General features: G+C 41.1%; 1 protein-coding gene across 5 annotated transcripts in view; it reads left to right on the top strand.

The window, feature by feature from the left end:
• The first annotated feature begins 8,726 nt into the window (after positions 1-8,726).
• The window catches only part of RAPGEF2 (Rap guanine nucleotide exchange factor 2), a 184,710-nt gene continuing 181,037 nt past the window's right edge, over positions 8,727-12,399 (top strand). For all 5 annotated transcript variants that reach the window (XM_014883662.2, XM_014883658.2, XM_088163649.1 and 2 more), the window contains exon 1: positions 8,727-8,891. In XM_014883662.2, coding sequence (XP_014739148.2) covers positions 8,823-8,891 — 69 coding nt within the window. In that variant the 5' untranslated portion in view covers positions 8,727-8,822. The remainder of the gene's footprint in view (positions 8,892-12,399) is intronic.

Genomic DNA, 12,399 nt, shown 5'->3' with positions numbered 1-12,399 from the left:
ACAGTATTGGTCTCCAAATTCAAATGAACTGAATAGCTGTAGCATTATTGATGGTTTTAAAAAAAAAAATTTGCACTTTGAAATCTGCTGATGTGCGTTTTAAATCAATTGTATTTACATTGAACAGGAGTATCAACCCACTATCTGGGTCAGAGATTTACATATAAGGTGAGAGGGACCCTCACTGAGAGTATGTTAGTGATAAGTGTGAGTTAAGGATGACAGGTTTTTTTTCAAAAAAACTTCAGAAAAGTCTATTTGAAGATAAAAAAAAGTACCCATGCAAATACTTGACTTCTGGAGCACTGAGAGTATTTTTGTAACACAAGGGACCAAGACAGATTAATTAATGCTGAAGTTTTCTCCTGTGCTTCAACTTCCACAGCAAGAGGAATCTTTCATACCTGAAAGCAGTAGTAATGCAAATGCTTGAGGCAACATTGTTAGCTACTCACATCAACGGAATGAAGTTATACAGCTCACTTCCACCTGAGAAAAGAACTATTTTAACAGTTCGTGCGTCGCTAACAAGACACAGATGTCGCCATTGGGCAAACAGGGGCAAGATTGTTTTGCTGTTCGTCATGCAGCCCTTCCCAGGGCACAGCTGAGTGTATGTTAGAGGTGTCTGTCTCTGGGGGTTTCAAGCAGTGCATTATTTCTTTTAGCTAGAGCCCATCCTCTGCTGCAGCACTGTGAGAACTCCCTAAAAGCCCAACAGGGATCAGAGATAGGGAGAGGGTCCTTAGCTGTTTTAAATTAGCAGGATTTTGTTGGTCTCATTGAAAGACAGGGGCTTTAATCAGATGAGGACCTGGGCTGTAAAAAAAAGGTACACTGAAGCAGAAGGTTGATCTGCCCCAGCTCTTCTCCCATCGAAGAATCTGCTTCCTCATGTGAATGCTGCCTGCGCACAAACAAGAGCGTGTGGATGCCAATCTCCACCCTCAGTTTATTTGCAGGAGGGTACTTGTGAAGTATTTCAAGACATCCTTATCCCAAAGACTAAATACACAGGACTGTCTCCATTCCAGCTAGCTTGAGCTGAAGGAAAGAGATAAAATTTAAATATGGATTGCAGGAGTGTGGTTACTGTGGCAGTGCATAGGGCTCTTGTCGTGCCAGTCAGGTGCCAGCATATGTCAGCAGTAATAATAAGGCTAATAAGGAAAAAAAAAAAAAAAAGGAAAAATCTTGGAAAATGCCTTCCTCCAGCAAAATCTTTCAGAGTTCCTATGTTTTTCAACAGTTACATCTCCCAGAGAGTCATTTATTTACCACAAAGCATTAATCTCAACTACCTCTTTTTGTAAAATTACTTCCCACAGTTCAGTTTCTCTTCCTGACCTAGAAAACTTATTTACAAGATATACTTGGTTGGCTACAGATCTTCATGTGCAACTTCCCTTTGCTACTTGCTCTGCTAAGCACAACAACAGAGGCTTTTTCTTCTTATTTTAAATTATTTTTCTAGAAAGGAAAAGTGAAACAGGCAGTGTGTTCCCATGTTTTTCCACCAGTGGCACAAGAAGGCAATGGTGAATGTTCTCAGCGCAAATCAGTTGTTGCAGGAGTAGGAAGATAGTGTTTATCACAGCTAGCTGCTGAATGTTTAAAGAGTATTATGAGTATCTGTTACATAAATGAAACAAATAACAAAATTAACATAAAAACCCTGAGGGAAAGCGATAAGTTATTGCTGTCTATCTTAGATCCAAGAAACACAAGGAATACATTGTGTAAACTTCTACATCAGAGCTAGTGACTTCTCAAGAGTGCAGTACTGCTTATTTTTGTCTGGTCCTTCATATCTCTGTTTTTGTATTACTGGAGGATTTCTTGCTCTGAGTTTAATCCTTGAATTTGTCATTATGCATTTGTACAGAAGCTGAAGGTTACAGTGGAAATAGGGATCTCTTTGTATTAAGTACATTACAAAAGGAAAGGAATAGAAAGTCTTAATTTTCACTGCTGACATTAACAGAGATTGTAGAATCTGTGAAACAAATTTGGTCATAATAGTGTTTTGAACCTGAAGTGTGTAATTTTTTAATGATCTATGTATTAAGAGCATTCTTTGAATACAGGTTCAGTGATGAGCTCTGCACATCAGGCATATTGTCATTAAATTGTCTAGAATGATCAAAACAATTTCATGATAAGCTTAGATCACCTTGGTAGCTTAGCTTGATGTCCATCTCCCTGGAATATGCTTTCTTTGGATAGAGTAAAATGAGATTTTTGAACTCTTTAAATCCAGTTACTGGATAATTTCTTCCTGGAAAAATAGATGGAACACAAATTGATGGAGTCTAGTGTCACTAAATTGTAAGTAACAAAAATACCAACTTTTACAGAATTCACTGAACTTAAAGCTGATTCTATCCATTTAAATTGGTACCTAGTACTTGTCACATTATGATATAGGTGTGAATATGCTTTGCCAGGATATGTATGCACAGCAGAGAAACATTCACTTAAGTACACACCCACACATCCCATATGCTTTGAACAGATCTAAATGGTGACTGAAGGATGAAGAAGGCTGAGCCACATAAACATTATCCACAATGACTATTAATTTAAAGGCAAGGCAATAATTTATAAAGGTTGTTAGGAAGCAATGAAAATGCAAATGCTCTTCTAATAAGCACCGGGAGTATTATGTTGGAACATGTTTGTGATTCACCAGAGTGTGTTAAGCAGGGAAGAGCGTGGATGATTTCTGTGGAAGATGGTGACAAGAGTAAAGAGGTGAAAACTGACAGGAATGTGGCAGTTGGAGACTCGGTCCAAGGAATAGCTCTAGCATGGGCTGACTTAGCAGTGCAGTAAGCAGTGTTTGGTGCTGGAACAAGGACGGGCAATATCTAGAATAATTAATCAATAATTCATTATGGAAAAATGCTACCAGCTGTAAACTTAATTTGTAGAATAATGCCCTCCAGTAATGCCAAAAGTTATAAATATATTCATATTTTTGAAACAGCTAGTACAAGCTGAAGCCAAATGCTTCAATAATATATAATATATAATAAAGCTGACTTTAAAAAAAATGAAAAGGTTTCTGATGGCAGTCAGTGAAAATTAAACAAATTGGTATAGAATCCTAGTACTGAAAATAGCACACTTAGAGTAAAAGGTCTTAATAACAATGTTAACAACATTTTTTTTCTCATATAAATATTTTATATCTTGGTGCAGGAATAAAGTTCCTATCTCCTATGAGTTTCATTTTCCTAGCAGAGCTTTACATATTTTATTTATCATTCTGCACGATCTATTAGATAACTTTATCATCGAGTGTTTTATGAAAAGCAGCATGGTTGGACATTAATGATCATCTGGCTATCATTAACATGTATGAATTAAATTATTTTAAAGACTTGGCCAGCTTTGAATAAATAGTAATCCCATCTATATTTGACTTTATACAATTTCTGCTTTTGATACTTTGGCACAATCATGTAACATTTGGGTTGTAGAAACATCAAAAGATTATTTTAAACAACGCAATTACAGTTATTTCAGAAAGAGTAAGCTTATATTTTCTTTTAGGAAATACATTGGTTTAAAAGCAAACCCCTGAAATGTAAGCTTGGGCTTTAATTTGTTCAGTAGTTTAAATTTCAAAGGCAAATGAGTAAGAATGAAATATTTTTTCCCTTATTTGGGGTGTCATTTACTGAAATATATTATTAGAAGTATATGTGACACCAAATATATAGATCATGAAACTGTTATGTTATCATTTAACAGTTGAAATCGTTCCTATGTGTATCCTGCCTATATTAGTTCATGGATGACTATTTGGAAAGGAATGGAGTGCATTTTTTAGCCTATGCATTATTCAGAAAGTGTCATCTATCTAAAACAACACCGGCTTTAGTCTCTCTGATACCTTTGCCACTGTGTAGCAGGTGCAATCTGAGACCCACACAGAGCACCTCTCCACACTGGCAGCCTGTCCCAGAGCACACAGGACTGAAGCACTGACTTATTGCTGTGTGCTTTGTACTGTCCCACTGAATCAACCTCTTTCACCACATATCCTGATAATGACAAAAATTGTTATTTCACTGTTTCTCTCTGTAGTTCATTTTCTGTTAAAAAACTCCCTAAGATACTGCTGCTACTCTTACTTAGAAACAGCACTTTGCTGTGCCTCCCTATGTCTCAGAATACCCAAGAAGTTTAGTTACTACTTTTGTGTATCTTTTCACAAAAAGAAGGAGAAGCTGAGGCAGATGTTGATATAAGATCTGGAGCACACCTTCCCAGTGAGGGTACCAGGACAGAAGACCTCCCACCCTCACTTTTACTCCTGAGGGTACAGCAGACCTGTACCTTGGTCACAAGCACAGAGGAAGATTGTGTAGATGTTCCTGAGCTTCAGAAATACATGCCTGACCTTCAAGGGTTGCTGCTAATTTGTTCAGTGTTCACACAGTGTGCAGCATAGGCCTCCTGCTATGCCTCCTGGGTGCTGCTGCAGTGCAGCCACCTTTCCTTTTGTTTGGGCACCTTTATCAGAACAGCTGAAGGGAACACTGTGTGGACTGTAAATTCATCTCCAAGATCATGTAAATACTTGGATGGTACATGCTCTTACTCCTAGTATTAATCTAACTAGCTAAAGCTGGTTTGCATACATCTGCAGCTACAGCAGAAGTTTAATGATAAATATTTCCAAATGTAGCTATGCAAATAGTGGCAAATTCTGAATAAATGCATTATAGTAGTCAAAAATTGTTCTGTTTTTCCTTCAAGAAAAAAAACAAAGGATGATTTTTACTTTATGGCACAGGCCAGGTTCTCTTTTGTAACCTTTAGAATTTCATACATCTTACGAGTATAAAAGAGTCATAAAACCTACAGTAAACATTCAAGGATTATTTTACTATGGTCTGTGTTAGCCTTCTATTCCACCCTCTGGATCAGAAGTGCAGAGTAGTTGTTCCACATGTATAAGTGATTACTGGTCAACAAATAGCCACAATAACAGAGGGTGTAAAGATAACAGAGGATGTAAAGAACTAACAGCAAAACCACCCACCCATCCACACAAACAAACAAACAAACTCACGTGCCCTTCATCATAATGTAAAAGATAGCAAAAACTGGAAATGCAAATGGTAGTAATCCCAGTCATGTATAAATCCCAAAAGATGACAGACATTCTTGGAAATGGTGCCACCCCTAAAGAGAGGCTAATCTTATTTGAAGGATGAGATCATCTCCCCTTGGTAGTGACCTTACTTGAACCTAAAATAATTAATCTTTGACTTAAAATCTGGTAACATTCTCTTCTGCCCAGTCCAAAGGGGATGTCTACTGTTTTCAAGGTCAATTCTGGAGGGTTTCACCAGGCCAATACCTCTGTTCCCCTATAACTGTCGACTTCCATGAATGGTTCTGGAAGTAGTTGCTGAGAAAGTGCCAGGAGAGAGCTGGGAAGGAGAGGGGCAATCCTGAGGGCTGGAGTTTGACTGCATGAATCTGCTTCAGCTGCCATGCCATCTCCAGGAGATGGATGAAAACAAGTACCTACCCAAAGAAATTGGAGAAAAGAGCATCCTTGGGCTTATAACTATACCAACTGTATATAATTCACTAAACTCCCTCAAAGTGGCAATGTTTTATTTCCTACCAGGGCAAACTGGTGCATCCCAAGCAAACTGAGCATTTAACTGTGGGTGCCTAACTATAGGTGTAATTAATTAAAAGCCACGTGGTTAAGCCAAGTGCAAACTTTTCAAAGTGTATCTTCTTAAAAATTAGGTTTAGCAGATGAACAAAATGCCCCCAGGACTGCTGAAGTTGTTTTCTTAGCCTTTTAGTAACTGTTTGACCTGACCATTTCAATTTACCACTCAAAAGAAATGGACATATCCAGGAGGGCAAATACCCTGTATTTCTAAGGCAAAATACTTCTCTAAAATAACATAGAGATTACTTATAGTTATCCAAAAAGATATTATGCTGAGCTTTCATATTTTGTGCTGCAGCCTTTTCATATTATTGAAATATCAACACTGTCTGTACTGTGTGTGTGTAGTTAACTCTTGATTTCCTGGTGTAAGATGGCTAGAAACCCTGTAAAACGTATTAACATGACCAGAAAAACACACTCCCCTCAAAAAAAAAAAAAAAAAAAAAAAAAAAAAAAAAAAAAAAAAAATATATATATATATATATATATATATATAAAAGACTCCATTGTAAATAAGGATAAGGCTGAATAATATAACCTGAAGAGTAACTAATAAGCAAAATGAATGGCATGCCCTGGTATATATGTGTATTTTAAATCATACTGATTTTTTGTTGAAGCTGGAAAACAGGAGGACAGTGAGACTTAGAGAAAATGTAAGTTGTAAAAACATTTGACACTGTAAATTATATTTTGTTGAATATTTGAAGTGAAAAATAAGGGTTTCTGGAGATAATTGGATGTTTTCTCTAATAACTGTCCTTACTTTGAGTCTTGATGGTTATTTACTGATTTATTGGGTTTTTTTTCTATTCAGAAATAACTAGACTAATTTCAGCAAGAGAAAACACCCAGCATAAAGGACAGGCTAGTATCCACGATGGAGGATGTGAATAATCAGAAGTATATGCATTATATGGATATGTTTCTTACAGAAACTAAAAAATGTGTTAACACATCCTTAAATATTATAGAGAAATTGTTGTGTATATTTGTATATAGTTCTTTATGTACAATTCTCTTCTTTCATTAATTCATTCCCATTTATAACAATTCATGTAGCGTGTGATACGCCTTTAACACAGATCTATAACCATTGAGATTTGTGACACTGATCAGAATACGAGAGATCCCAAATCTCATCCTCTGAAGTGAAAAATCCCTATGAATCACAGGTATTGTGTTAGCAGACAGTACAGCAAAAAATTAACCAGAGCAAAGCACTCAACTTGATGCTGTTACAGCTAATAGGTCTGAAATGAAAGATAATTGCATATTAAAATAGAGTGGGTAGCTCTGTTTTGATGTAGAGATATAAAGATGTCAGGCAAGCTAGGCTGCAACAGCAGGGAATGGGTGCCCTGAAGTGATTGAGAGTGAAGCCCAAGAGAGCATTCCTCACATTCCTGTGGCACTCCTCCTATACATATGCCCCCCAAAAAAAGAGAATTCCAGCACTCTGGATTGGTAAACTGAGCTTCAGAAAAGCTGGCACTTTTCTATAGCTGCAGGCTTGATTAATTTGAAGGAATTATTATAATCTCTGGATGATGAACATGAGGCATATTTAAACTGTTATTTTTTAGGGCAAAGGACATGACATTTCCAATATGCTACTTAAAAAAAAAAAAAAAAAAATCCCCCATAAGGACTTCTAGTAAGCACCAATAAGCACGATGTAGAGAATGTGGAGAATGTAGAGCACTCCCTAGTATTTTCACAAGATCTGCCCAGAATAATTGGTATTACTGCAAAAATATTTTGCTGACACATATGAGTGGGATTAGCCCAAAGAGCTATCTTTGTTAATGAGCCATATCTAGACATTCAGTAGGTTTAGTAGATTACTGTCTGAAGACACAGAATTTTTGAGAGCCACTTATGTCTAAAAGTCTAACATTTCTTCTCCTGGGACTAGCAGCGTATGTTTTGTGAGGAGAATGTGGTTATCCCTGGGAATTTTCACAAACAGAAAAATCAAATAAAGATGACACTACCTTACTTGGAATTGAAATGTGACTGCAAGTGACTGGGAATTAAACAGATTTATTAGTGTTGACATTATTTACATTGTGTGATCCGTATCAGCGGAGGGTACACAGTAATTGTGAAAGGAAATACATTAATAGTATTACCCCGCCGTTAATGGCACGTTAATAATACTTCCATGATTCGCGTTTGTCAGGCTGCTGCTGAGGCGTGCTCGGCGCCGTGGTAAACAAAGAAAATCAGCCATGTTGCGAGACCCTTGATTCTTAAAAAAATTAAGTTCACGTGAGAAGAATCCGCCGCTAGATAACCCCCAGAACAGTGATAAATTAACGATTTCACACCCTTCCCTTCCTCGTTTTTACCCCATATAGCAATGACAGAGGGGACAGCCGGCGGATACGGATTACTTTTGAGAAGCGTGACAACAGGTGGCCTCCTCGAAGTCACTAGATCTGGCAGATCAAGTCTTTATTTATTTATTTATTTATTTATTTATTTGCGTCCAGCTTGCCCATCACCAGTACCCACGCACGGGGTGCACGGCCGAAGCTGCGACGATGCGCGTCCCTCGGGACCATGGCGGCAGCCGCTCAGACTTCTTTATTTGTGGTTAAGCCCTGGAAGGATCTGTTCCCAGGGGTACGATGCCGAGGCATCGCAGCCGGAGCGGTCCCCGCCGGCCTCGACCCCGGCGACCCGCCCCCAGTTCGCTCCTCCGTCCCGCCTCGGCCCGCCCCCCGCCGCTCCGCCTCCCGAGCCGGCAACTTCCCCGTCGCCGAGCCGGGCGCGGAGCCCCCCATCAGCCCGGATGGGAGGAGGAGGAAGAGGAGGGAGGAGGCGACGACGACGACGGTGCCCGGGGGGATGCGGCGGAGCGGGCCGGCGGGAGGCGTAGTGCCGGGTGGAGAGGGAGTGCCGAGCCCTTGTCGCCGCCGCCGCTGCCACCGGCGGGGCTCGGCCGCCGCCTGCAGCTCCGGGCGGCGGCGCTGCTGAGCCCGCGGTGCCTGCGCGCCGCCGCCTCCCCGCTCCTCGCCCAGCGCTCCGGCCGCGCAGCGCCAGGCCGCGGCCGCCCTCCCCCAGCGCCTCCCGGGCGGCGGCGGGAGGCAGCAGGGGCGCGATGGCGTCCTACGTGGATAACAGCTTCCGCCAGGCGGTGATGAAGAACCCGGCGGAGCGGAGCCCCCAGGTAAGCGCCCCTTCCCCGCGGACCTCGCGGCTCCCGCGCACGGCGGAGGGGCCGCCCCGCCGTCCCCGCCCGCCCCGCGCAGCCCCGGCCGGGCAGCCCGGGAGCCCCGCGGCCCCGCTCCGGGGCAGCGCGGCCGGGGCTGTCCCCCATGCCAGCCCCCGCCGAGCTCCCCAGCGCTGAATTCCCGGTCGGCAGCTCCCGGGAAGGGAGGGCGCGCATTAGCGCGACAACTTTCCTCCTACTCCCTAATTTTGGGGGAAGGAGAGGGAGAAACACCAGCTGGGTTTGTTTTGAAGATTGCTTCCGGTAAAAAGAAAATTAACTTAGAGTATAATCTTTCGGTGCTGTGTATTTTTTTCCTTCTTTTTATTTATTTTTTTTTTCCTCTGTGTGTGAGTGTGTGTGTTTTGTTATTGCCCGGAGTACGGGTGGCTCAGGATTTGAATTCAATCCCTACTTTTACATAGCTGGCTGGAGCTGGCAGCGCTGTTTCATAATGTAGGGGCTGAGGTCAGTGGTATTCTTGGCAAGTCCTTGCTCTCCAAAGTAGGGTGAAATCCTTACACAATGGCACCAGGCAGGAATTTTTTAGATACCTGCGCCGGGCTCCTGGAGCCCTCTTTGTCAGAGGAGTGTGTGAGTTGAAAACTGTTTGTAAGTGTAGTTGCGCTTAGAGAGGCTGAGAAAGGTTAAGCTGAGGACTGGGTTGCGTAGAGAAACATTTTGACTTAACATGACCTGAAAAACAACTAAACTGAATGAGTTCCTTCTGCTCCCGAGCGGTTGCTGCAGTGGCTGCTGCTGCCAACTGTCTAAAGACTAATAAGCTTTACACTGATCCCCACATCAAGCCGCGGTTCAATAGCTAATGATACAAGGAGTTACTTTGCTTGGAGTTGTAATGCCATCTGTCCTGTTTTCTAAGGGCTTGTCCTGCTCTCTGAGCAATCCCTGTATTCGGGTTTTGGGGAAGAGATGCTGTTACTGATTGTTTTGGCATGCATCTGACTGGCTGGTGATGGTTTCAAATTGGGGCAAAGAGGAAACCTTGACTTTTGGTCAGCATCCATAAGTCATTCCTCCTACTATGGATACGTCATTGTGGTAGTGTTATTTTTATCCCTGTGCTCATGGAATATGTGTGAGAAAATAAAACTTCTCGTGGAAAAACGTACTGACTACATAGGCATTGTATGTGGTATGCCTTTTTGGCAGCTCTGGTTTTTTTTTTGTTTTTTTTTTCTTTTATAAAAAAGGAAGCTGCTTCTGGAACATGTTTTTGTGGTGCTAAACTTGTTTCTCTGTCCTTGTGTGACCTTTTCCAAATATCTGTTTGCCTTCAGTGCTGGACCCAGCCCTTCAGTGTGTTGTGAAAGCTGAAGGAGGCTGAGTGCTCTCTCCTGGGGAAGACACTCTCTGCAAGCTCATAGCGAGGTCACTCGGATTGGTAGAGGCATAGATTCCAGCTGGGGGAGTCTACCAGTAGTGTCCAGCATCAGGACATGGTTATTGAAGCACGGTGGGGTGTTCTTGAGGAGAGATGCTGACAGATGCTCCGAAACCACCAGGTCCTGCTGTGGGGCGACCAGGCTGGGCTTGGGGGATGATGCTTCCCCTGTGGCATGATCTGTGCCATGTGAACTGTTAAACTTTCTCATGTCCTTGACAGTTGGCCTTGCTGTCTAGAAGAGATAATAAAGAAACACAAAAAGGCAGAAAGTAAGAAATGATGCAGTGAAGAATCCAGCCAGAACGCAGGGATAAAGCCCAGTGAAGGGCATGGAACAGAGAGCTAAATTGGGAACACCTGGGCTGCGTTAGTGCTGTAAAACTTCCTGAATCAGCACACTGGCAACCTGCTGTGGCAATCAGCACAGAAAAAGAAGCCCACCCTTAAATCCGTGAAACTGACACTGGCCCAAAATAATCCACAAATAAGACGAGATATGTGGGAAATCTAATGTGTTGTTAGCACTGGAAATACTTGAAACTGGTGGTGCCCTCCTGTTGCTGCTGGAGAGATTGGGCTTGCAGTGAAAACTTGGTTGGTGTTTTTTGTAAATGGCTAATGTTAAATTGTGTGTGTTAGTTTTCTGCTGTTGGCTCACTGTTCAGGAAGTTTGATTTTATTTTACAACAGTATTGGAATTTGAAAGAAATATGCTTACGCATATAATCTTTTATCATTACGTGAAAAGGAAAAAAAATACATAGAAAGGTACAAAGACCTAGTTTTTCCTTCTTCCCTTAAAGTAACTTATTGTCTCTTTACTTGTATTTTCCTGTCCTTGTTATGCTATCTCTAAAAGATAGCTACTTAATTTTGGCTTTTGGGAAGTCATGAGGCTTTTTTAAAGTCGAAAGAGGGTTGGAAAGAGAAAATATATTTATCATATTCATGTCAGTGCAGGAAGTAGCAAGAGAAGTATGTTAGTAGCATATTTGCTTCTTGCTTGCATTAACAAACTCTTTGGGGCTCAATTTCTCCCAAATCATGATGGTAAATGTCTGTTTGACATTACTATTCACCCTGGACTGTCAGGGTGCAAATTTGGCATCATGCCTTCACTGCAGGCTCAGAGGACAGGAGAGGCAGAATGATAGCCAGTATGTACAACTTCGAGAAGTAGGTCTGATAAACATTGTTGGAGAAAGCAAAGTTAACTTGGCATAAACTTTTGTAGTATAGAAATCTCTTGGTAATTTTGGACTGGATGGTTTTTGTTTTTTTCTTTGAGGTAAACAGTGTAGTTGCAACTGCAGTTCCTTTTGTAATTTCATAACTTTATATCTCTTTGGTATATCCTCCTTTACAGAGTATTCCTGAATTTTGTGAATCACAACTCAGTTTTCTGTTGGCTGGCTAAAGAAAATGAAATATAAAAGAAAAGGGTATAGTTGTGGCCTGTACTTTAACATGCCTGTTGTGTAACTCTTCTCTGTAATTGATATATTAAACTATTCATTTTCTCTTTGAAGATGTGAACTAGGAAGTTAATTTAACTACTTTGGGGAATCTAACTTTTAAACGTTCATAAATTACAAATGGTTTTATGCCCTTAAGCTGTGAGTAATAGCAATCTAGTTTTTTTCTCTCCTAACGTCCTCTTGCACGGACTGTTATAGCTTTAAGTCTTTACAAAACAAATTCTTTTTGGCATTACAGGCCATTTTAGAAGGCATACAGTTTTTATACTGGCATAGCTTGGTCTGAAAAAATAAGGTTGCTTTTGTTTTCAAACAAGAGAAGCTGAGCCCTAATCTTTCTTTATCCTAACAACTCATTTGCATGGCATGTGAATAGCTAGTTGCTTCAGAAACTCTGCATGCTGTTCACTGTTTTCATGCCATGTAGTGACGTCTGCAGGAAGAAATTTTTTCAGTGTGTGCCTTATATATGTTAGATGCCTAAGGTTTGCTTCTGGAAACTGCCAGCGTGGTACATGAAGGCAGTTCAATACAGCAGGAACGAAGAGTAGAGATGTAACAGCTTCGGACCAGATCTTCA

Source organism: Sturnus vulgaris, chromosome 4 (genome assembly GCF_052056855.1).
Source record: "Sturnus vulgaris isolate bStuVul1 chromosome 4, bStuVul1.hap1, whole genome shotgun sequence".
Taxonomy (NCBI): Eukaryota; Metazoa; Chordata; class Aves; order Passeriformes; family Sturnidae; genus Sturnus; species Sturnus vulgaris.
Note: the sequence above shows the minus strand (reverse complement) of the source record. Positions and strands in the feature narration are given on the sequence as shown.